This window comes from Semicossyphus pulcher, unplaced genomic scaffold (assembly GCF_022749685.1).
Source record: "Semicossyphus pulcher isolate SPU_LCO1_2020_fin unplaced genomic scaffold, fSemPul1.0.p SCAF_28, whole genome shotgun sequence".
In the NCBI taxonomy this organism is placed as follows: domain Eukaryota; kingdom Metazoa; phylum Chordata; class Actinopteri; order Labriformes; family Labridae; genus Semicossyphus; species Semicossyphus pulcher.
The window spans coordinates 6354134-6377500 of NW_027211702.1; the positions used below are offsets into that span (position 1 = coordinate 6354134).

Sequence of the window (23367 nt, forward strand, 5' to 3'; positions counted from 1 at the left end):
ATACTGTGGTGTTACATTCGGTCTCGGGTCCAAACTGCACCATTTTTCTTTGAAATAATTTAAGGGGTTGAAAAGGTGGTGCTGGGTCCTGAGGCGAGAACAGTTGAGAAACACTCTAGAGGGCGCATCAGAGAGCGCAGGCCGTATGCAACTACCATATGTGTGGTACGTAAACAACAGACATGGAGACACTCGAGGAGGTTACTCAGGCTGCATTCCCGTCTTTTCTAGCGAACCATGGTCGGGTTGTTGGTCCGGACCAATGTTTCTTTCCGGCATTCACACCACCTAAATGAAGCGCACCGGGGGGACAAACGCTCCAGGGTTCGGTTCAATCGGACTAAACAAGGCTGGTGTAGACCCGCCCTAAAATTCTGAGATCATGGAAGAAACAGCTTTTCTGTGTTCGGTGGACAGAACTCACCGCCAGCACCATTCCGGCTCCGTCTCTCCAACATGTTCCTCCGTGCACGGATGTAACGGCCCCGGACTTATCTGTCTGCTGCTGTTTGACAGGCATGTTTGTCTCTGTGGCAATGACACGTCGTACAGATAATCTAAGCCACAGACTGTTTAGCTTTGATAACTTAACTAACTCCCCCCTCGCTCCTCTCCAGCTCCAGCCTCTCATCCAAATACGGTCACTTCTGGCTCCAGAAAACCAACATGGCGACGGCCATATCCCGAACTCGAGGCTTCATTTACACAGTTGAGAAACCAATGGGTGACGTCACAGTGGCTGCGACAGTTAAAAAGTGTCCTCCCTAAAATGATGAACTCTACCTTTATAAGATTAAGCCTTCAGCAGTGTGTCGACTGTCAACATCATCAGAGTCAGTTAGCAGATTTTAAAGAAGCAGCAACAAACGATGTGTGAATATAATCATTTATTTACTCCAGTCCAAGATATGTACACGTACATATGTTCTCTCAAGGTATAAAATTTGTCTTAAATAAGCAATTGTTCTATTTCATATTTAAATTCTCATTATTTCATTAAAACCCCTGAAGACTTCTTAAAAACCGACGACACCACAAACATCCACAAAGAGCACAAATAGAGTTAGTAGAGTTAGCATAGCCGTCCAGCAGTTTGCAACCTGACTTTGGGTTTGAACTCATCACCGTTATTTTAAAAAGACAGAGAACGGATATCTGGCTGTGAAAAGAGAGAGAGCAGAAGCGCTTGTTGTAAAGTTTGTACGTTCGATTAATCACAGAAGATTAAAGGCTTCGGTCGTTGCTTCGAGCTGGTAGAAACCCAACTTATTGCTGCTGTTGCTTCCTGTGTTGCTGGTGAAGTTGTGTGTTGACACATTGTACTTGTTGCTGGTGTTATTTTCATTGCTGATGCCATTATTGCTTCAGTCATTGCTGGTGGAAAATCACTTTAGAGTCCAGACAGCTGGTAGACGTCCGTTACGATGTTGGAGGTCAAAGCGACTGAAGACGCAGCAGTTGATTGCCGGTGATGTTGGAGTCTCTGGGTGGACTTTATATTTGGTTTGTTGATCAGAGGAAGAGGATGATGATGATTATGATAAACCTGAGGCTGGTGAATGGAGGGAATCTGGAGAGAGAGAGAGAAAGAAAGAGTTACTATCAATGATAACAGATTATTAACAGTTTATATCTTCCTTTTTATGCCCAGCTGCTGCACTCGGCTCCAGGAGGGTTCAACTCAGCTGGCTTAGTGCTACCTTCTTTAACAAACGGTCTTTCTTTCAGGTTGTCTAAAAGGAAATTAAACACATTTTCTGTGGAGTTAGTTTTGATGGTAAATGTAGTCATGGAATGAATAGAGTCCACGTTTTGTGCTTTACTGACAGAGAAGCCATGCTACTTCTCTCCCTTGAATAAAAACAGCTGAATATCAGCCGAATGGTTCCTCGTCCAGAACATCCTGAGATGCTATTTTCACTGTTTCTTATTGAGTTTTGTTGCAATACAAGCGAGGATGGGGACTAGATATCCAAGCTGAAATAGTCTGTAGTTCTTTCAGGTCACCAGCTACATCACATGGTGCTGGAAGAAGCAACGTAGCCAAGCTGCACCTGAGCTGCATGCATGTTCCACGCTTTGTTCCTAACTTAGAAACATAGAGGTGAGGTCAGATGAGATGAGGTTCCTAATCGGGCAAACATCTTTTTAAATCATGTTAAATAAATCTATCTTACTTTGCCAGACGTGCAGTTAGGCCTAACTATGAACGTTTTGGAAAAGGAGAACATTTTAACGTGTCAGACTTGGTTGTGAGCTTCAGGTTAAAATTAGGGTGAGGGGGATAATGTGTTAAAGGGCCCTCGCAGGTACATAAGTACCAACATGTGTGTGTGTGTTAATGAGCACTCAGCTCTGAAGTGATGTCTCCTAATAGCAGCTAAAGGGTGAATATAATTGTGAGGCTCCCTGCAGAGCTCTCTGAACAAAACTCCGCCCCTTACCCCCGTTCCTCCATTAGACCCAAATTGATTCGTTAAGCTTGTCTTAATAAAACCCACTTAATAAAAACACTCTGCAGAGTGAACGTCTTCTTCCACCTCCTGAGGAATTAAAAACATGCAGCCTCTGGACGAAAAAAAGTCTAATTAATGTGGAGAGGCTTCATGCTAATCATTAGCTCCTCCATTAACCCCTCGACACCTCCTCCCCCCGGCTGCATTAACGAGGGGGGCGTGGCTACAATTAGGGTCGCTTGTTTGAGAAGGCCTTTTGCCTGCACTGAAAACATTTTAATTATACATGAAACAGCAGAGAGAAGCGCTCACACAGCAGGAGAGCAGGAGCGATATCGAATATACCCATGTTCTCCTCCTCCTCCTCATGCTCTCCTCTCAGCTACACAGCACATACTTACAACAAATGCTTCCATGATCAAAATGTCCGAATTGACAGAAAAGACGAGCAAGGTTTCCTCCAGACTGACGTCATTAACCACTTTACATTTTGATGGCGCCATTTTGCATCCCGCCTATCCAGTTTGAGTCCATAAATGTGACACTTTTAGTCCATTTTTGTGCAATGTGCACTCTGAAATGACTAGTGCGCCATTTGAATCCCTCAACAAACATTTTAAACCACTCTCCTTTGTGTCCATTTGAGTCCTTTATTGTGCCATTTTGAATCCTTTCTCATCTCCATTTTTAAATCTTTATTTTATAATCTGAATACTGAATACATTTTAATCTTGCATTGTGCAATTTGAATCCCCTTTTTAACCCGTTCTGAAAGTTTTATTGTGCCATTTTTAGTCCTACCTTTGGTCCTCCTCATGTGTTACCATGTTAAAGCTTTCATTGGGTTGTTTTGAAAACCTTCTCTTCACATTTTGAATCCTAAGTCCCAACCTTTCCATTAAAATCTATTCTTTCTGTTTGGAATAATCTAGTGCGCAATTTGAATCCCTCCATTTACATTTTAAACTGCTATACCATAATTTAACACTTTTAGTTGCTCATTTTTTTGTGCCATTTGAATTCCTCCTCATTTTCCTTTTTATCCCTCAATGAAAATTTCCAACCACTCCCACCCTTTCCTATTGAAGCCCTCTTTCGGCCATTTTGAACCCTTCCTTTGTTCTATTTAAGATCAAATATGTATCTTTTTCCATTTGATTCTCCATTGTGCCATTTTGAGTCATTATTTTTCTTTTAAATCTTTCATTGTACCATTTCATTGTCCTTTTCCTCCTCATTTGAATCCCTAATCTTTCCGTTTGGAATACCTTCTTTATGTTTGAAACATCCCAGAGAGCAATTTGAAGCCCTACTATCACTTTCAATCTCTCAATGTACATTTTCAACAACTCCACCTTATTCCATTTTGGATCCCTTCCCTTTCCCATTTTAAGTCTTTATCATGTAATATGATACAGCCTTTCATTGGAGTATGCCATTTTGAATCCCGTTTTGCCTTGTGCCATTTTAGTTTGATCCTCCTCATTTGTGACCACTCTGACACTTTCACTGTTCTGTTTTGACTCCCTCCGTCTTTGAATCCTTTGTTGTACCATTTTAGTCCCAATATAAACATTTAGAATCACTTTTTCTAACTGTAATATTAAAGAGTAGAATTTCTCCAACTTCCTCAATATACCAAATTAAATCTAACCACATTTACATTTTGAATCCCTCATTCTCTCCATCCCATCATTTTGAAGGCCTTGTTTTGTAATATTGTGCTCCTCTTATTTCCATTTTTCTTTATTTGAATCATTAATTATGCCATTAGAATCCCGTCTATGCATTTAAATACTTTTGCCATTTTTAATCATTCACGTCACCATTTCATTCCCTCCTTCCTAATTAAATCACTTGTTTGTTTCCGTTTCTAAATTCAGGTGTTAGCAAACCACATTAAACAGTCTTTATGAGAAACTCTTTGTTTCACTATATTTCATTGTTGGGGTGTTTCGCCGTATTAACACGTCTGCGTCTGAATGTTTTCTTTCTCCCGTGTTTCAGTATTTTCATGTTTCAGTCTGATAATCCTCGGCTCAGTCTTAATTACTCCCTAATAATTAGAAAATCCCGATAATCTGCTGCTTAATCGAGGCAATTCAGCTGACTGACAGCGCACACGCTCACACTCAGCAGTTATCAGCCTTGTGAATGACTTTGAAGCAGATAATTCTCTGTGTCTCAACAACCACTAATTACCAGCAGCTGAAAAATGCTGCAGGAGTCTGAATCAGCTCCTCTGGAAATTACAAGATACACAGCTAATAATCACGCACGCACACACACACACACACACACACAGCCTGTTTGTGTGCAGTATCAAGCGGTCACAGTCTTTTCTCAGTCAGCAGTGTGAATCTTTAGTCTCGATCAGATAAGAACAGCAGTCTGCACATTTAAAGGAACAGTACATCATTTAGTGAAACCCTCTTCTTCCTCTTCTCCTGCAGACCCACATGAAAAGATGGATGCCTGTTTTGTATCCGTTTGTGACCTTTACTTAACCCCGGAACAGATTCGACAAAGCCATTACTGATAATGTGAGGTTGTTATTAAGGTGAATTGCTGTCGATGTGCAGATGCAGGGACATTTATGACGGAGCTTCACATGTGTTATTAGAGCGGCCTACTAAGATTGGATTATAAGGATAATCAGAATCATTATTGCATTCTGACAGTTAAATCTCCTGCATCACTGTGCACAGAGAAAAGCAGGTCCAGTCTATAAACTTTACAAACTAAGTCTCAGATGACCCGTCAGTGTTCATCCTTCATAAAGTTTTTACTGGGAGCAGAATTATTCACGGAGCTCCCCCGCTCTCCCAAACAAACACACCCAGTAATTAAAACTGAATAAAGCACTTTCACATTAAAAATGTGTGTTTCTCCAACACGGCTGACACAGTGCGTCTGAAAGGTCTGCATGCTGAGCTGTAGCTAACGTTAGCTCAGCTTGTTTTACGTGAGCAGCCTGTGTTTAGGTTTCTTTAGCGCTCATCATTCACAATGTTTGTACCAAGAGCTGAATTATAAACACAGGTCTGCTCTGAGGGCTGCACAATTACTCAAATGTTAATCACGATTTGTCTTCCCATAATATTGATGTTTGAAATGCTTCATGCTGCAGATCAAATCAAGCGCTCCCTAAACTAACAGCCGCTCCTCCAGGGGGCGATGGAGCTGACGGCATGCCTCACAGCGGCAGTTTAGAGTGGAAGAGTGAACAACACAGACGGTGTTTCGGTTCTGTGAGTGACCATGTTAACTGGAGACTTTCAGCCAAATGCGTATGTGGTTGTCGTGGTTACAGCAGCTGTTGAAAATGGGAAGAGGATACGTAGCTGTCCTCGTGAAGTGTTGTTTGTGCAAACGGCATTAACTAACGCTGTTTTGAACGCTGCTTGTTGTTATGCCAAAACAGGAAGAGAGCGAGTCACTCGTTAAACTGAAACACTGGTCACCTGAAACGGCTCGTCAGCACTTGTTTGGAGGTGTTTCAGGTTTAAGTGATGTTAAGAAGAAACAATAGTCAGCAGAGAGGTCATGAAACCTGCGTCTGCGCCGCAGAGCAACACGACTAACTTGTTGAAGCAGCTGAAAAAGCAGCACAAAGTGCAGCATGATGAGTGTGTGAAGGCCGAGAGGAAGAACGAGCTGCTGTCCGTCCTCCAGCGTCAAGTCAGACATCCAGAACAGAGACGCTGCACAGAGACACCCTATCCACCCAACTCCCAAAGACACACTGAAATTACCCATGATGCACCACATTCAGGTAAAGAACCTGACTTTAAGTCTTAGTTTGATGCTAAATTGTATGAGTCAGAATGCAGCACAAAATGGAACTTAAAGCGCTGCTCTGTTTATTTCCAAAAATATATAAATAATCGTGAGCTAAAAATCCTGATTAGCATTTTGGCCATAATCGTGCAGCCCCATCTCCTCTTCTCAAAAACAAACAGAGCCAGAGATTTAAACCAGCAAAAACACTGAATACATCAGTTTCACAAGTAGTTTCAAAAGTGTCTCCAACGCTCCTTTGTGGGGCTTCGTGGGGGTGCTGACGTTAGCTTAGCTTGTTTCTCTGATAACTTCACATCCAGATGTCTAATGACTGATAACACAAATAAAAACAAGTTGAGGGCGTCAGTTTAGCTTAGCGGTTAAATCAGCGCCCACAGTGGGTACAGTCCTCGATGCAGCGGCCCCGGGTTCGACTCCCACCCTCAGCCCTTTGCCGCATGTCATCCTCAATCTGTCTTCCCTGTTTCCAACACTATCCACTGTCCACTCTCTCTGAATACATTTTATAAAGAAACTAAAAAATAATCAGAAAAAAAAGAGAATAATAATGGTTGCATGAGCTGAAAGACTTCAGATTTGGCTGTTAAATACGAGCCACACTAGGCCAACTACTAATTCTGAGTTGGGTCCAGCCTTCAAATTTAAAAAAAAAAACTAGCTTTGAGCTACATGCTAACGTCAGCTCGACGATGCTAAAGTGCAATGTTATGCAGGTATAATGTTTACCTTGTTTGCCATGTTAGGTCATTTAAAAACAGAGTCTCCATGTCTGACAAGTTTGTGTTTAAACTGTAAAACCATGCTGTCACCTCATATCCAGGTTACCGTTGACGAGCAGACTTTTCTCACATATTGACATTGCTAACTGAATTTATTCTGCATGAATACTTTTGAAACTATATTTTGCGGGCAGAACACTTTTGAATGCAGGACGTGTAACGGAGTTTTCATCCACATAAACCTGCCGCAGGAAACTTCTGATTTAAACATCAAAATGATGTGGTGCTTTCCTCGCCTCGTTTTATTCCTGCATTGTAGAAGCAGCATTAGTGTGTTACCGCCACCTACTGCTCCGTGTTCCTCAGACAGAGCACGACATAAACAGAAAGAGAACGCAGGAAACAAACTAAGCAATAAAACCAACATAAATAAATTAGCAGAAAGCAGCAACAAGAGTCACAGCAGCAGGAAACCAACTGAACAGTTTGAGATTTCTGTGAAGATTTAAAAAGGTTGTTTCAACAGCCCAGGAGACACACACACACACACACACACACAGACACACACCAACACACACACACACACGCACACACACGCAGGCTGGCCGCTGCCCTCTCTCTCTGGTCCAGCTATAAAAACCCATTAGTAATCACTCCTCGACTCTCAGCGGCTCTTTTCGCCCAAACGACTTCCATCCAGCCAATCTGCATAAATCTGCATTAATGGACGATTTTCACTCCACAGAAAACAAATGTGCTTTAAAAAATGCCTCCTTATCTGTCGGCTTTTAGAGGAACATCAGACACACACACCATCCATCTCATGACTCACACACACACACACACACACACACACACACACACACTGCAGCTTCAATTAATAATAGATTTATCATGACAGACACGTCACTACAGCAGCACTTACAGAGGAAATATGAGTGTCGGACTCGACAAACAAACGCTGACGATTTCGATGTTTTTACAGCTAAATATGAAGTTTGTCCTGACGGTGCTGCTAATCTGTGTCCTCGTTTGTGGACATTAACTGCTTGACTCAGACTTGTTGTCCTGATTCGTGTTGGTAGGAAAAGCACAACATACAAATCAGAGTAAAAACAAGATGGCAGCCATCTGGAAAGTCATTCTACAATCAGTCCTGAGACAAAAATGAGCCAGGTGCAAAATGTCATCACATTTTTTGGTTGAAACTTGTTTGTGCCAAAAAAACAGACTCAACAAATATAAGCCAGGAAAATCTAGTTTGAGGCACAGACAGAAAAAATGAACATGACAGCTCCCTAAAGCCTCTCTATCGCCCCCTGCTGACTGGCTGCAGTATGGGTCATAAAGTCCACCTCCTCCATGTTAACAGATGGGTTAGTTCTTATCATGCTGATTTATTTCCAAGTGTTCCTTTTCCTGACAAGTTTACTTTTAATTAGTTATTTGATGCTATAAAAAGGGGGCATGGCCTCATGATTGACAGCTCTGTTGACAAATGGGGCTCCTGCAGCGTTCTGTTCCCGAGTAGCAGAGTAGAGGAGGAACGGCGAGAGGAGACGTAACTAACACTAACACTACAGTCATTGAACTTTCCATCAGCGTGAATATCTGCTTCAGACCGACACAAGAAGCTGTTCTGCTGCAGACTGAGCCCACCTGAGGGCTCCAACACGCCAAGGACACCTGAGGGCTCCAACACGGCAAGGCCTCAAGGTAAAGGTGTGTTTTGGGTGGAGGAAGGGGCAGGACGTCGACACCGCGGCTCCACCAGCCGATCTCTACTGCACACACTCTGGATACAAAGATGGCAGCGCCTGCTCCGGGGGGATTTGTACGAGAGGAGGTGGAGACGTGTCGGCCATCTTTATATACACTCATTGGTTTGAGGTTATTGGAGGACAAACAAATCACAAGCTGTTAGAGAAGTTGGCTTGTTTGCAACATTCAGGCATTAAAATAAACAGTTTTATTCTAAACGCTGGTGACTTTATTGTGTCACAGTGAAAAAAATCCCATTAACATTCTTCCAGACAGTGCTGAGGTTTTATAGCTATCAGGTCCATCTACTAAGTTAATAACACAAGGAGGGAAAGTTTTTCAAGAAAATGTCACACAGCAGATATTTCAGCTCTGATGAGAAGGTCAAAGTTTCCACCAAACATCTTCCGTCAGGTTCAGCCAGAGTTTACCGAGCAGGAAGCGGTGCAGAGGCGAGGAGAGAGGGAGAGATTCTGGAGCGGCTGTTTGAGGAGTCAGAGCAGGGAGGCGATAAAGTGGATGAACCTCCATGTTTGATCCTGATTTCACTACAAAGTTAACTTGATAAAGTTTTCCATCCCTCCGAGCTACAATATCGGTCAGGAGCGTGCCGCGCATCACGAAGCAGAGGGTGTCCAATCTGAGCTGCTCGTAGGCGAGACATCTGTCCTCCCTCCTGATACCACAGAGGGAATGTATACCTGCTCCGGGAAACGTTACCTAACTGATTGATTGTTATATGATAGAAATATATAAATACCGTTAATTTGTTCGTGTTCTGGACAATGAAGCAGCAAATTTCAGGGTCAGATTTAAAGGTTAGTCTAACACCAGATAAAGCTATCTCAATCAGTGTCTCTGTACATACAAGAGTTAGCTTAGTTTTACGGTTGATTATTTGACCATAGATTTTTGACAGTCCATGAAAGCTTTGAAATAAATCTGCTGTTGTTGTAACATCAACTTGTCCTTAAAGTAAGACTGTGTAACTTTTTAGGATGAAATAAAACCGTTCTTGCACAGTTGAACAAACAAGCTGTTACAGCCTCACTAGCTCATTGTGGCTAATATTAGCTTATATTAGCACACTTTTGATAAATATTCCTGCATAAACAAAATGACTGAGCCAGTTTCTCGAATGTGTTATTATCTTCTTGTGCAGCTGATATTTGATATTTAACTCTTTCCTGTTTTATACATGGTGCTGCTGTTCAGGAAAACTTACACAGGCTAACACACAGGCTAACTTTACATCCAACTGTACAAAGGAGAAACTAATCAATAGCCTGGTTCCAGACTGCTAACTTGCTCTGATTTTTTCAGAGATTCAAAATGTTGTTTGTGGTCGGCTCAGTGTCGGCTGTTTCCTGCTTTTCTAATAAAAACAGAGCGAATCAGAGCTGTGTAGGCGGGACTAAGAACAGGGATGCTGTGATCCTACATATGCTAGCTAGTTAGCTACAGGTACATGAAAAAGTTGGTTATAACAGTTGTGGAGTTGATATGGATGCAGCTGTACAAGTTGTTTTAAGTCTTTTTACAGAAATAACTCTTAAAATCAAGAGATTTCTTCCATCGACATGACGGACATCAGATTAACTCTTGCTAGCAAACAGTAGCACAACTTTAGCCAACTGAAAGGAAGTTAACATGGCTGACTGGTTACTAGCTAACATGGACAGTTTCATGTGGCTCAACTTCCTTTGTTTCAAAATAAATGCTCCATTATGTCACAATGATTACATCACCTCCGAGGCTTCATGAGAGTGAAGAGGATCATTTTAGCTACAGAGAATCATGCTAGCTTGGATTAAATACGGCAACAAGTAAGACTGGGACGCCTTCAAATGTACTGATCACGTTTAGCACCACCCTCAGGACAAACTGCACTCAGCCTTTAAATGTGATGATCTGAGTTTAATGAGATCTGGAGACAGACTGAAGTTAAAGTTCAGGCTGCAGACATCAGAGGAGACTCTCCGTCTTCCTCTGAGTCCACCCAAACTTTAAGATCTCAATCTCTGCAGCTGAACCTGTTCACTCTGAAGCAGTCTGCGGTCTGCGGTGCACAGAGAGCCTGACCTGGAAGAGCGGCGGGGGAACGGAGGGATGATGGATGGATGTGTGAACTCGTGGAAGTAAATGTTTTTTAATTTGGTTTTGTTTACCGGCTCTGCAGAGTGAAATATAACCGATAACCAAACAGACTGTAGTATAATACACACACACACACACACACACACACACACACACACACAGAAACACACACACACATTCCCTTAACTATTAACACACACTCCAACAACAAGCCCACAGCCCATCAATCACACCAACACACACACACACACACACACACACACACACACACACACACACACACACACACACACACACACACACACTCTCAGTCTGCTGCATGGCTGAGTTTCAATCAGACGCCAAGAATCACATCAGCATTCACAACAAGTTTCACCACACACACACACACACACACACACACACACACACACACACAGCAGATTGGTTGTACTTGTGTTCGTTCGAGACATTTAAAGCTGTGATCTGTAACTTTCCTCACGTTCAGACTGCAGCTGAGTGTTGAGTCATTCTTGTCACGTCTGTCGTTCTCCAGTCGTTTAGAAGTAAACTAACTCAGTAGTTGTGTACTTCAGTCGTTTGTCTGTTTATTGTTGTTGTCCTGCAGTGAAAGTGTCACTGAACAGGCTGCGAACATGAATGTAACGTTGGGTGAATCCCAATCACCTGCTAGTTCCCTGTGAGGTGACCTGAAGAGGTCATTCAGTCATGTTACGTAACATTTCAAACTGCAGGGCTGCTTAGTAAGATTACCCATCAGTCATTGCAGTTCTGCTTTTTTCCTCATTACATGTCGTTTATTTTGTGCAATGTTCCTTTTCATATAACCTATTGATTATCTGCAGGTATGTAGGGAAAAATTGATTGCGATATCTTTTTGTTCTGCAATATTCATTGCAATTTTAAAAATACAGGAAATTAAACCAGATAAATGCAGTGTGTTTTTATGTTTACATAAACAATTAATCAGACTTGAGGAAAAAGTAGAGAGAGTTCAGGAGGAGCGACTACTTATACGGCTATCATGTCATTTCATTAATAACGGTGTTCAAATGTATTTGTAACCAGCGTGATCAGCCCTGTGATGGTAATTGTTTTAAACAAAAGCTCACCGTCTCTGACTTCCTGTCGGCACATGACCTCACGCCGTGTGTGCGCTGCAGGAGTAGCCACTAAAAGTTAACCCTCTGCAGCACGTCCGCTCAGCGAACGGTCCATTTATGTAGCCACAGCGGTAACCAGCACCGAGGCGAGGTGGTGTCTATAACGGGAATGCCCTCACTTATTAGCCGCCTTAACAGAGCGTCTGCCGGCTCCGTCATCCCGTCGACATGATCTGTGACGGCAGCGTCGCGTGCTTGTTTACAGTTTACAGGCAGGTGACTCACAGACTCTGCAGCTCACTGTCAGTTCACTCTGTAATCTGATGAAGAGCTGCACTAATGTGATGTCAGACAGATTAGTGATGGGAAACGAGTTTTAGTTTGGCACCGAGCAACAATAAAGTAGCAGCTTGACATGCTTCGATTTATAGTGCAGCTCTAGTATTTGACATGTAATGTTACATAATAATCTGTGTGTGACCCTGTGTATTTTGAAAATTTGGAAATTAATACTTTTTTTTTTTACAAGCTACAAACATTTCAGTGGAATACGTTTTGTGATTGTATTCGTTTTTGATTCCATTTTTATTTCTATATTATATAATATAATAACTTAAAATATTTACTTCGGTTTTGTACATTTTGATGGCAGAATCAACAGGTACAAAGAAAAGAAACAAAGTTGGGTCTGTGTTGGTAACTGTCGAGGGTGTTCTGTGTGAGGGGAAGCTTCCTTAGCCAACAGTCCCTGAACATGAAGCAGCAAGTCATGTTTCTGTGCGCTGCAGAAAGGAACCGAGATAATAAAACTTTTTATCATTCTCTAAAATAAAACAACAAGCGTCTCTAAGCTCCAAATATCTCAGGACTGAATCTGTGTGAGCAGGAGGCTGCTGTGTGTTTGGTGTGTTGTCAGTTAGTGTGATAATGATGTTTCCTCTCAGCTCATCTGCACATTTGAGAAGAGTTATTTAACAAATTCTGGACGTAGTTCTTCCATCAATAAATATTTGACAATATTATAATGGTAATTTAATTTAGAGGTAATGAAATGTTATCTAATGAAAGGAGCAGCTGTCTGACCCGAGCAGCATCCAGATCAAGGAGACAAACCTGCAGTAGAACCTAAAGAAAGCATGTAAGCTGCTGAGGCTCAGAAACAAAAGCACAGACATGTTTTTTTTCTTCCTGCAGGTGAGTATTAAAGACACAGTTTACCTGCCCCCCCGTCCGTCTTCAGGCCGTCTTGCCCTCCAGCAGCTCTCGGGTGTTTTCGGCGGCCCGCGCCAAACCGTCAGCCATCAGCGCCTCCTCCAGACTCCTCCTGGCCTGGTGCACCTTCAGCTCCTGCTCCCTGCACACACAGAGGAGGGGAGGAGGTTACGACTGCTTTCATATCTGCCAAAACTTTCTCTTTATATTCTTATGTGATGGGTTATGTTTAATACAAACATTGAGCTCAACTGTACAGTTTGTCAGTCAGTGGAATTTCACAGAAAAGGTCTGCATCTAAAACATCAGATACTCCTGCCCTCTGCCTGTATTTTCTTACTTTGCTGTGTTCTGGGCATCGACCTTTAGGCAACAGCCCGCCAGGTGTGAGGACGTGCATCCATAAAAACAGAGCGACCAGGTGCCAGGTTGTAAGAAAGCATCCAAGAGGAGGCTGCTGGTAACGCTGGGCCGCAGAGGAGAGGCCAGCTTTGACAGCTTTAAGGCCCTGGAGTTCTATTCAGGGAAATCTTATGACTATAGAATACGATGATTTTTAAGTCAACAGTGTGCCTCTTTGTTTCAATAGATTGTGTTTGTCCATTTTCTGGTTCAGCATCCTTCAGCCCCTTGCACACAATCAGCCCATAAAGAGCCTGGGAGAACCTGACCAGCCTGCACAGAGCCCTGACTTCAACCCGATCCAACACCCCCGGGACGGACTTAGACTCAGACTAGGAGCCAGACGTCATCACCCACAGTCAGTGTTGGACCTCACTGATGCTCTTGTGGCTGAAAAGGAGAAAATCTCTGCAGCCTGGTTCAGAAATCTGGTGGAAAGCTGGAAAAATCAGAGGAGTGGGAACTAACTTCTGTTCAACAGCTGCTACTGTGACCTCTGGAAGTATTTACCTTTATCAACGTCGCTGTTTTCTTTTTTGTAACTGTCTTTGTAATGTGTACAATGTGTGTGTGTGTGTGTGTGTGTGCGTGTGTGTGTGTGTGTGTTTTAAATCGCTCTGTCTGCTTAATATTTGCTTTTATTCGAGGCAATTTTACTAAGAAAACCTAAAAACAAAGAAAGGAATCGTGTCCTAACTTCAGCAGCAGCTCTACGCCTGGAAATAACACCCTCGGATAAACCAAAGGATGAGCTTCTCCTCCGCCACTGTTGTTGAAAAATTTGATATGTTAGGTCAAGAGACTCTAGGTGCAAGGGTGCATTGTGATGACTGTGTGCAAGAAAGTCAGTCCTGCAGAAAGTCCCGCCCCTTCTAGATTTTGATTGGCTGGTGAGGGAGAAGTGACACTGACAAGCTGAGTTCCTAAAGTGGATTTTCTTCCAACTGAGAGCATTGCGACAAAATTGCAGCTGAGCGCCCGCAGATGTGCTGGTTCTGAAGAGAACATAAGCGCTGCACACGCAAAAACATCGTTAGTGGTCACAGGCTCGAAGTCTGCGTTGTCTGTTGTTGTTGAAATATTTGTCTCTATCCACCTCTCTCTCTCTCTCTCTGTCTCTCTCTCTCCCTCTTCTTCCATCCCACTGTCTCTCGTGTTCTCCATGAGTCTGGTTCTGCTCGAGGTTTCAGCCTGTTAGAGGAAGTGTTTCTGTCTCATGGTGGATTCATGTTGAGTCAAAAGAGTATGACATGAGATAACTTGAACAGCGTAGTGGTGCATTTATTACTTGTGAATTCAGCCCTGCATTTGCACCAGCAGTCTGTTATATCTCATTTTTAGAAAGTATCACCACCTAAAGTGCCACCACTGTGACCTGTCAATCAGGCGTAGACATCCACCCTCGTGACCAAATATGGTCATTTCTGTATGGAGTCAAATAAAGGTCAAAAAGTTTGCAAAATAATGGCCACAAATAATTTCACAGGCTGCAGTTCTATTTCACCTTTATTGTGCATGTGAATAAAATTTGCATGCAGGTATATAAATGTGAAGAACTGCGCCCTGATTGGACGGTTTAGCTTCCTCTGATTGGATGGTCAGTGGACAATGTGAGGGCGAGATGATTGGTTAGCTGAGACATAAAGAAACGTCAAAATGTGTGCTTGTAATTTGTAGCTTGTAGCTTCAGGTTCACACATAAAGGTAGGAAATTTGTGTGTCTGTAACTCAGACTGTCAAATCTCAGAGTTGAAAATATTGCGGCACAAACAGTTTGCTACAATAACTTTCTATACGTTGTTATCTGTGAGCACAAAATATTTCGACACCTGCAAAACGTGTTCACAGACTTGAATGTTTCTTTTTTACACATTCACAAATTTAGATACTACGAGATACCTGGAATCGACTGCAGGCTGTAGAATTATTTATGAATATTATTTTGCAAACTCAAAACCTTTTGACCTTTATTTGACTCCATACTTCTGCCTCTAAAAAACAAAAATGGCGACCACAAAAAAGCTTCAAGCTTGACGCTTTAAAACATCCTCCTCTTTTCTACAGTTAATGGGTTTTTGACCTAAAAAGAAGAAGCGAGTCGACCTTTAGCGATTACAATCAGCGATATTGAGCTGTGAAGGATGTCAGGAAGTTGTGTGAAGTCGCTCCTGTAAGAGTCAATATCAGCTCTTAAAGAAGATGAATGTGTTTATTTCTCTCTGCTGTCACAGACGCAGAAAAGATGTCCGCCTGCTTCTGTCAAAACCAACAAAAACAAAAGGAAAGGACTGAATGTGGATTAAGAAACAGGCAGCAGGAGGCAACGAGACAGTCAGGCCAAACGCACATGCAATTTGATTCTGTTAAATAAAAACGGAACATTTAAAGGAAAAAATTAAAGCGTAATTGACAAAAATGAGTTAAAGGTAAAAGTGTAATTAAAAAGAAGTAAAAGATAAAAAGGGAAACTAAGAGGTGAGAAGGAGAAACGTTTGAGCCTCAGGTAGCAGAGGAGGGAAGATGAAGAGGAGGAGGAGGGAGAGGGATGAGAGCGATTTAGGATGACAAGCACATTCAGCTGGAGAGAGAGGAGGGAAGAGGAAGAGAATTGGAAATTAATGGAGGAGAGAGATAAGAAAAGGAGGAGGAGGAGGGAGAAAGGCTGGAAGGAGAGAGGAGATATGACGAGAGAGAAGACACAGGGAGGAGGAAGAGGAGGAGGAGGAGGGGGGTTAAAATTGAAAGATGGAGATGGGAAAACAAAGGAAGGAGGAGAAACACAAGAATGCAATATTTGAAGGATGGAGCGATGAGAGGGATGGGAAATAGGGAGAAGATAAGAGGAAGGAGAGAGGGATGGAGGGAAATGAAATGTAAGGAAATCAGAAATGAGGGAAGGAAAGGAAGAAAGGAAACAGCTTAATAATAAAGTAATAAGATAAGTGAGGAGGGAAGGGAAATAAAAGGAGACAAGAAAAAGGAAAGAAGGATGCAAGGTAAGGATGGAAGAAGGAAAAAGACTGAGTAACAAAAGAATAGAAAGGATGGAAGGAAGGAAAATGTAGGGAAGGAGAGAAGGAATCATGTGAAAAAAGAAAAGGGAAGGGAAGAAGGGAAAAGAGAGTAAAAAAGGAGATGAGGAGACATAAAAGGAGGGAGAGGAGGAATGAAAGGAAGGAAAACAATAATAAAATAAGGAAGAAGGGAAGGAATTGAAAGGAAACAAGAAAAAGGAAAAGGAGATGCAAGGTAAGGAAAAAGGAGAGCGAAAAGGAGATGAAGGGAGGAAGGCGAGAAGGAGATAAAAGAGGAAGGAAAGGCAGAAGAAGGGAAAGGAGAGAGAGCAATTGAAGAAAGGAAAGACAGACTAATAAAAGAATAACATAAGTGGGGAAGGAGAGAAGGGATCATGTGATAGAGGAAAAGGGAAGGATGGAAGAAGGAAAAGATAGCAAAGAAGAAGAGAAGGAAATAGAAATGGAAGGAATGAAGAGTGGAGAGAAAAGGATATATATATATTAGAAGAGGGAGAGAGGGAATGAAAGAAAGGAGAAGACAATAATAAAATATAAAAAGGAAGGAGGAAAGAAAATAAAATGAGAAAGAAGGAAAGAAGGAATGTAAGAAAGGAAATGACTAACTGTTAAATAACTAAAACAAGGAAGGAGGGAAGGAAATAAAAGAAGAAAGGGAAAAAGGAAAGATCGAATAAAATAAGGATAGAAGAAATATGTAATGATATATAGAGGAGGGAAAATGTAGGGAAGGAGGGAAGGAATCATGAGACAGAAGAAAAGGGAAGGATGGAAGAAGGGAATGAGAGGAGAGGAGTGGGAGGATGAGGTGATGTATCCCAGTGATTCTGCTGTAATGGCTTCAGCCAGCTGTTCTCTGCTACTGGACACACACACACACACACACACACACACACACACACACACACACACACACACACCTTCAGTGAGTAGGTGTGTGTGTGTGTGTGTGTGTGTGTGTGTGTGTGTGTGTGTGTCCACAGTGCCCCCTGTTGTCACATTGCAGTAACTGTCTCTCTGACTGGTGTAACATTAAACTTCACTTTCCCCCCATCGATCATTCCTCAGTTTAAAGACTTCTCTCCTGGTTTCACTTCATTTCTATGACAATAAAAAAGCAAAGAGAGAAAATCCATCACAGTCAAAGTTTGAGCCGACATCACTTTCTGTCCCGGGGCGTCTGAGAGCTCATTATCTGGGAAAAGGGAGAAAGACAGAAAGACCGAACACGAGGCCGGACGAGCAAAGGTGTAAACTCAGACTGGCTTTGGTTTGTTGGTGAGGAAGTGATGTGGAAATGAAGGGACGGCCTTCTCGCGCAATGTTGCTTTGAACACGCTGAATATAAAATAACCTGTTACCTGAAGCTACATCTGCTAGAGCAAACAAATCCTCAGATTCACCTGGTCCTCAGGCTCGCCTGTACCAAGGTTAAAAGAAACTCATTTTCAAGTTTTAATTTGTTTGGACTTTTTAATTAGATTTCAATGCTAGTATGTTTCTTGTTTTTGTTTTGTAGGTCGCGGGCTGCGTCATGCTTCAAGGCCTGGAGTGAGCGTATAGGTTAGCCTTCTTGTGCGAGCTTTTCAAATGGACTTTTCCCCCTGAGAAATATTCCAACTATGTTATCACCTTCCACTACAGGACACTATCTTTGATCTAAAACACATCATGTCGTATTCAAAGTAATCCAAATGTTCCTACATGATACGATACGATGCGATACGATGTGATATGATACACTTTGTCGATGCAGGAAAATTGCCTTGGATTTGAATGCTGCACACATTTAGCTTGCCTCCACAGTAGCACTAACTTTGCCTATTTGCTGTAAAGGAACGGCAGTGTGGTGGGTTTATGGATCTCTGCAAACACTTCACGCTGCATCTTGAAGTGGCAGAAATGAAAGCAAAAAGAAAATGACTGGTGGTAAAAACCAAAACAAAATGAGCTCAAAGAGGCTACAATGCTCCACAGAGCTAATGTTTACAGGGAGGAACTTTATCCTGATAATTTGATTAACAAAAACTTTGAAAGGGAATCAGTCTCAAAGCTGATTGGCCAATGGATGTTATATTCCTAGCTGCTAATACGCTGATGTGCTCATCCTCTAACAGCAGGTGTTACACAGTCAGTGGATGTACCTGCAGGTAAAGATCAGAGCCGATGTCTGATTCAGCAGCTGTTTCCTCTCTTCCAGCAGATACCTGAACGTTACTTTCAATCACATTTACTGTAAATTTCTAGTGACAGTGTTGGCGGCTGTTTTTCTTCACCCACCTCCTCCTCCTTCATGCCTGATTAGTACTCATCTCTGATCATCTGTCTCTTCTCTCTCCACCCTTTCATCCCCCTCTCTCCCTGCAAGTTATTATTCCCTCTACCCAGCATGCATCAGTCCCCTGCACTCATCTGATTTGTCTCAGGCTGGAGAGGGAGACACCGGAACAACACACCTCAGAGGATGGAAGAAATAAAAGAGAACAGTTTTGTATGTGTGACACGTTTGTCTTGATCAAACATTAACACAGCAATTAGCTTCTTCAGCTCAGTGTTTTGAGTGTTTTGAATGGAAATATGTACCTCAATCAAATTAGTTATCTTGAGACTTTACAAAAAGAGCAGGCCGAGACCGTCTAGATCTTTTCTATTATTTAGAGAGAGACCCGATAGAGAACGATGCAACCAAACTGATTACGCCAACCCTAGCTCACTTCACATTTAGGTTTTATATTGTATACTGTGTCTAGTTAGCGAGAAAGAACCTCGGCTGGTACAGTTACCGATTTTAAGTGGTAATATTTGGGTTTTAAAACAGTTTAAAGTGAACTATTACTCTTAGAAGAGTCGGCTCAGTAATGACAGTAACGCAGCAATATACTGTATATCTAAAGTTAAATATTAGCTAACGTTAGCCACCAAATGCTACTTGCGGTACCAGACCAATTAAGTCTGTGAGCTCCAAAGACATCTGATGCATTGTGATGAAGTTTTTAGACCTGAACAGGTAATAATGAGAGCAGATCAGTCGACAGAGATTTCCCCAGATGTCAGGACTGTGTGCTGTGGTGCTCTCCAAGGTGCTGATCCTGCTGCTGGGAGCACCTTGGGAGGGCTCATGCTCCCTTTCTGCCCCTCCCACAGCATGCAGATGGCTGCCAGTTGGAACTTCCAGCCAATAACTTGTGATCGTTAACAACACCTGTTCCCTAACATATGAATTTAAATACCCATCTGTAGTTAGAGCTCTGTGTTTGCTGAATCTTGAATCACCTTTAAAGTTTGCATGTTCTGTATTTGTTAACTTATTCTGGTTATAAATATGCACATTTGCACCTTACTGTTTGCACTCTGCTCAACATGGTTACATTTGCACTGTACCTTTAATAGCAACTCTTTGAACTGCAAATTTTTCAACTTATCTAAATCTATCTACCAAAGTGAAAACCTTCTCAGTTCTACTTCTTGCTCTGCGAAACATTAACGGTCACCAAGAGACTCGATGAGATAGCCCTGTTGGCTTCTGTTCTTTGTTTTGCAAAGTAAATTAACTCTTTAAATGCGTCTTTAGCCTCCTGCCTCTCTCTGCATCTTTGTCCTCCCTGCATCCTTACAGCAAATCATATTACACATCAACACTGCTGGATAAATCACCTCTAAAAAAAGATACATCCTGCTCTTTTATGTACAAAAAAGACAGAAAGTTTCTGAAAAAGATGAATGAGCTGACACTGAAGAGGCTGATTTTACCCTTGAACAACAGCTTGATGTCAACGGGAGAGTTCTGTAATCATAAGCAGCAACAGTGGAAAGAAAATATAAAATAAACAACAACAACAGAGAAATGAGAAAAACTGTTGAGAAATTTTTTTTGGCCAAAGAAGCTCAGGCCTGAGCCGCATTAGCTCGCATGAGTGCACATCTCTTAGTGTCATCATTGTCATCAAATCTGCATCATTAAAAGCATGCCGAGCTCCGAGGGGCCGTAGCTTGCAATCAGCACATGGATGCACTGTTAGTGAATTGCTTTGACACTCAAAAGAACAAATAGAAGAAAAATGAGGATTTGATAGTAATAATAGGTACTTCAACTTCACAATAAAAGCACCAACATTAGAGGAGGAGAGATGGAGCTCTTTCCAACTGTTTCTATGGAGATATCAGCGATATGTGGATTTTATGCTGGATTTTATGTGGTAAGCAAAGAGAGTGGCTGAAACACCTGAACTATCAGAGGAGCCTAAATAGTGACCACTGTAGGACTGTAAAAGGAGGAATACCTGATGTGTTCGTCGGTGACGGTGAAGGCCTTGCAGAGCGGCTGGGACGTGTTGAGCCAGATGGCCGGGTTCTTCTCAGCAGCCACAGACGTCTGTCCCGTGATCGGAGCAGAGCTCATGTGCAGAGCGCTGGCGATGGCCGACAGCAGAGTGTCCTCGCCGGTGTCTGGACCGACACCTGCAGATGAAGAGGTCAGAGGTCAAAAGAGCATCTGGAGCATTGAGAGTGATTGGATCAATGATGGAGACTTACTCTGCAGGCCTTTGGGCAGGTCCATGGAACGGAGAACTTCCTCTGTGACGTCGGATGAACGGAGACCTTTCAACCTCCTCTCCCAGAACAGCTGCAGACAGACAGACAGACAGACAGATGAACAGAGAGACAGACGGACAGACAGTTTAATATCCGCTGTGGCCTGTAGGATCTCTGTAGTTTGATTTCTGCTGCTGTTTTAAGAAGCTGTATATTCCAATCCAACACTTCCTGCTGCTTCACATTATGAGTGTTTCAGTGGTGACCACTTGAAGTCTTTTACTGTGAAGCAGCTTCGTGAAGTGCAGCTTTATTCACCAAGGTCTGCAACAAGGTGCTCAGCTCTGCCAAATAGAAAACAAGCCACACAGAAACACAGAAACACACAGAATACACTCTATTGATACGACCAGGACTGGATCAAATATACGACTATTAACATTTAGGAGTATTCACATAAATATAGTCGCACGCTGGTAACAGCAATAAAACAAAGACAGAAGTCTATTATAGAACGTTTCTGTGTAAAGGACGCCCACTCTCTCTCTCTGTGGACTGTTCTGCTTTTATCTGTTTGTTTTTCTGCTTTTAGGTTTTACTTGGAAAAACAAGTGTACACTGTACGATGCTTTGTACTGGATGATCGGGGTTAAACACACCACTTAGGATTATAACATTTAATAAATAAATTAAAGGAATGAAATAAATAATGGAATAATTCAATGGAAGAGGTAAAAAAAAATATTACAATAAAATAAATACAATTAAAGTAAAGTACAGAAGTGAATAATGAATACAGGTTTGATGAAGGTATGGCTCCACTACACCATTATACTTATAACTTAACTTCTTAATTTTCCTCCTCTCCTCTCTTCTCTTCTCTTCTCTCTCTTTTATTATTGTCAGATCTTTATCCTTCTCATCATCACACCATCTCTCATTCCTTTTATTTATACTGTATGCGAGACACAGATATTTCCCATGATGCATCAGCACCCTCTAGTGGCTGTAGGCGACATGACCGGCTGCTTTCCTCCATCATCACTTGTGTAACAGCCTGACCTCAACCTCAGGCATCACCAGGGCGACACCAAAGTGTGTGTGTGTGTGTGTGTGTGTGTGTGTGTGTATGTGTGTGTGTGTGCGTGTGTGTGTGTGTGTGCGTGTGTGTGTGATAACAGCCTCTCACCTGTCTGGGCTGCTCGGCCCCTCTCTGTGGGTCTGTCTTCACCTTGTTGCCGGGGTGACTTGTAACCTTGGTAACGGGCTGTTTAAAGATGGACGCTGTCTGTCTGATGGGCAGAGCGGTGTTCAGGTCTGGTTTTCCTCCCTGGAAGAGACAGAGACTGAGTGTTTTTGACATATCTCCTTTCCTACCTCTTTCCCTTCTCTCCTTATTCCTACCTCTGTTCATACCTTCCCTCCTACCCTTCTCTCCTTACTTCCTTTTGTCCTTCCTTTCCCTACTCTATCCTTGCTTCTCTCTCTTTTTCTTTTCCACCTTCCTTCTTTCCTTCCTGGTCTGGTTTACCTTCCTTAACGTGGATGGAGAGCGATAATAAACCTATGTGTGTGTGTGTGTGCGTGGGAGTGTGTGTGTGTGTGTGTGTGTGTGTGTGTGTGTGTGTTTGTGTGGCAGTTGAGCTTAAAGGGTTAACTCCCAGCTGAGGTCTCACAGATAACAACAGGAAGTGTGTGAGTGTGTCTCCCGAGTAATGATGTGTGAAGAGCAGCAGCAGAGAGTTACAAACCGTGTCAATACACCACCCACACACACACACACACACACACACACACACATTTCATTACTTCTGCATCGTGAAGGATGTTCATGTTGGTTGGTTAAATGTAAAACAACATACCTCAGCGCCTGCAGCTGTGTAGGAGCTAATGCAGGGAGTGGATTAGCTTAGCTTAGCTTAGCATAAAGACTGTTTGCAGGAGGAAACAGCAGCCTGAAACTTGCACCTTTAATACACCTAAAGATTATCTCTTGTAAAGATGACACATTACAAGCTACGCTAATAGTATAAAACTGTTTACGCTTCCTGTCTCCTTGGTGGGTGTGGTCTGTTTTTTCCCTCCAGAACTGTAATTGCTTTCATATAAAAGCACCTTTAAATGTTTATTCGATGGGGAAATGACATTTGCAGGAGCTGTTGAGCGTTGACAGAGAAAAGAGAAATCTGCGTTGTCAGATCTTGTAAGAATGTGCTGCAGATTCAAAGATTCAAAATCCGGATTT

General features: G+C 42.4%; 1 protein-coding gene across 1 annotated transcript in view; it reads right to left on the reverse strand.

Annotated features, from left to right (window-relative positions):
• Window positions 1-879: 879 nt before the first annotated feature.
• Window positions 880-23367, reverse strand: part of mbd2 (methyl-CpG binding domain protein 2) — a 31749-nt gene continuing 9261 nt past the window's right edge. Inside the window, exons 3-7 of the mRNA XM_069677305.1 lie at window positions 22312-22452; window positions 21123-21213; window positions 20870-21047; window positions 13159-13294; window positions 880-1570 (exon numbers count right to left, since the gene is read on the reverse strand). Coding sequence (XP_069533406.1) covers window positions 13177-13294; window positions 20870-21047; window positions 21123-21213; window positions 22312-22452 — 528 coding nt within the window. The 3' untranslated portion in view covers window positions 880-1570; window positions 13159-13176. The remainder of the gene's footprint in view (window positions 1571-13158; window positions 13295-20869; window positions 21048-21122; window positions 21214-22311; window positions 22453-23367) is intronic.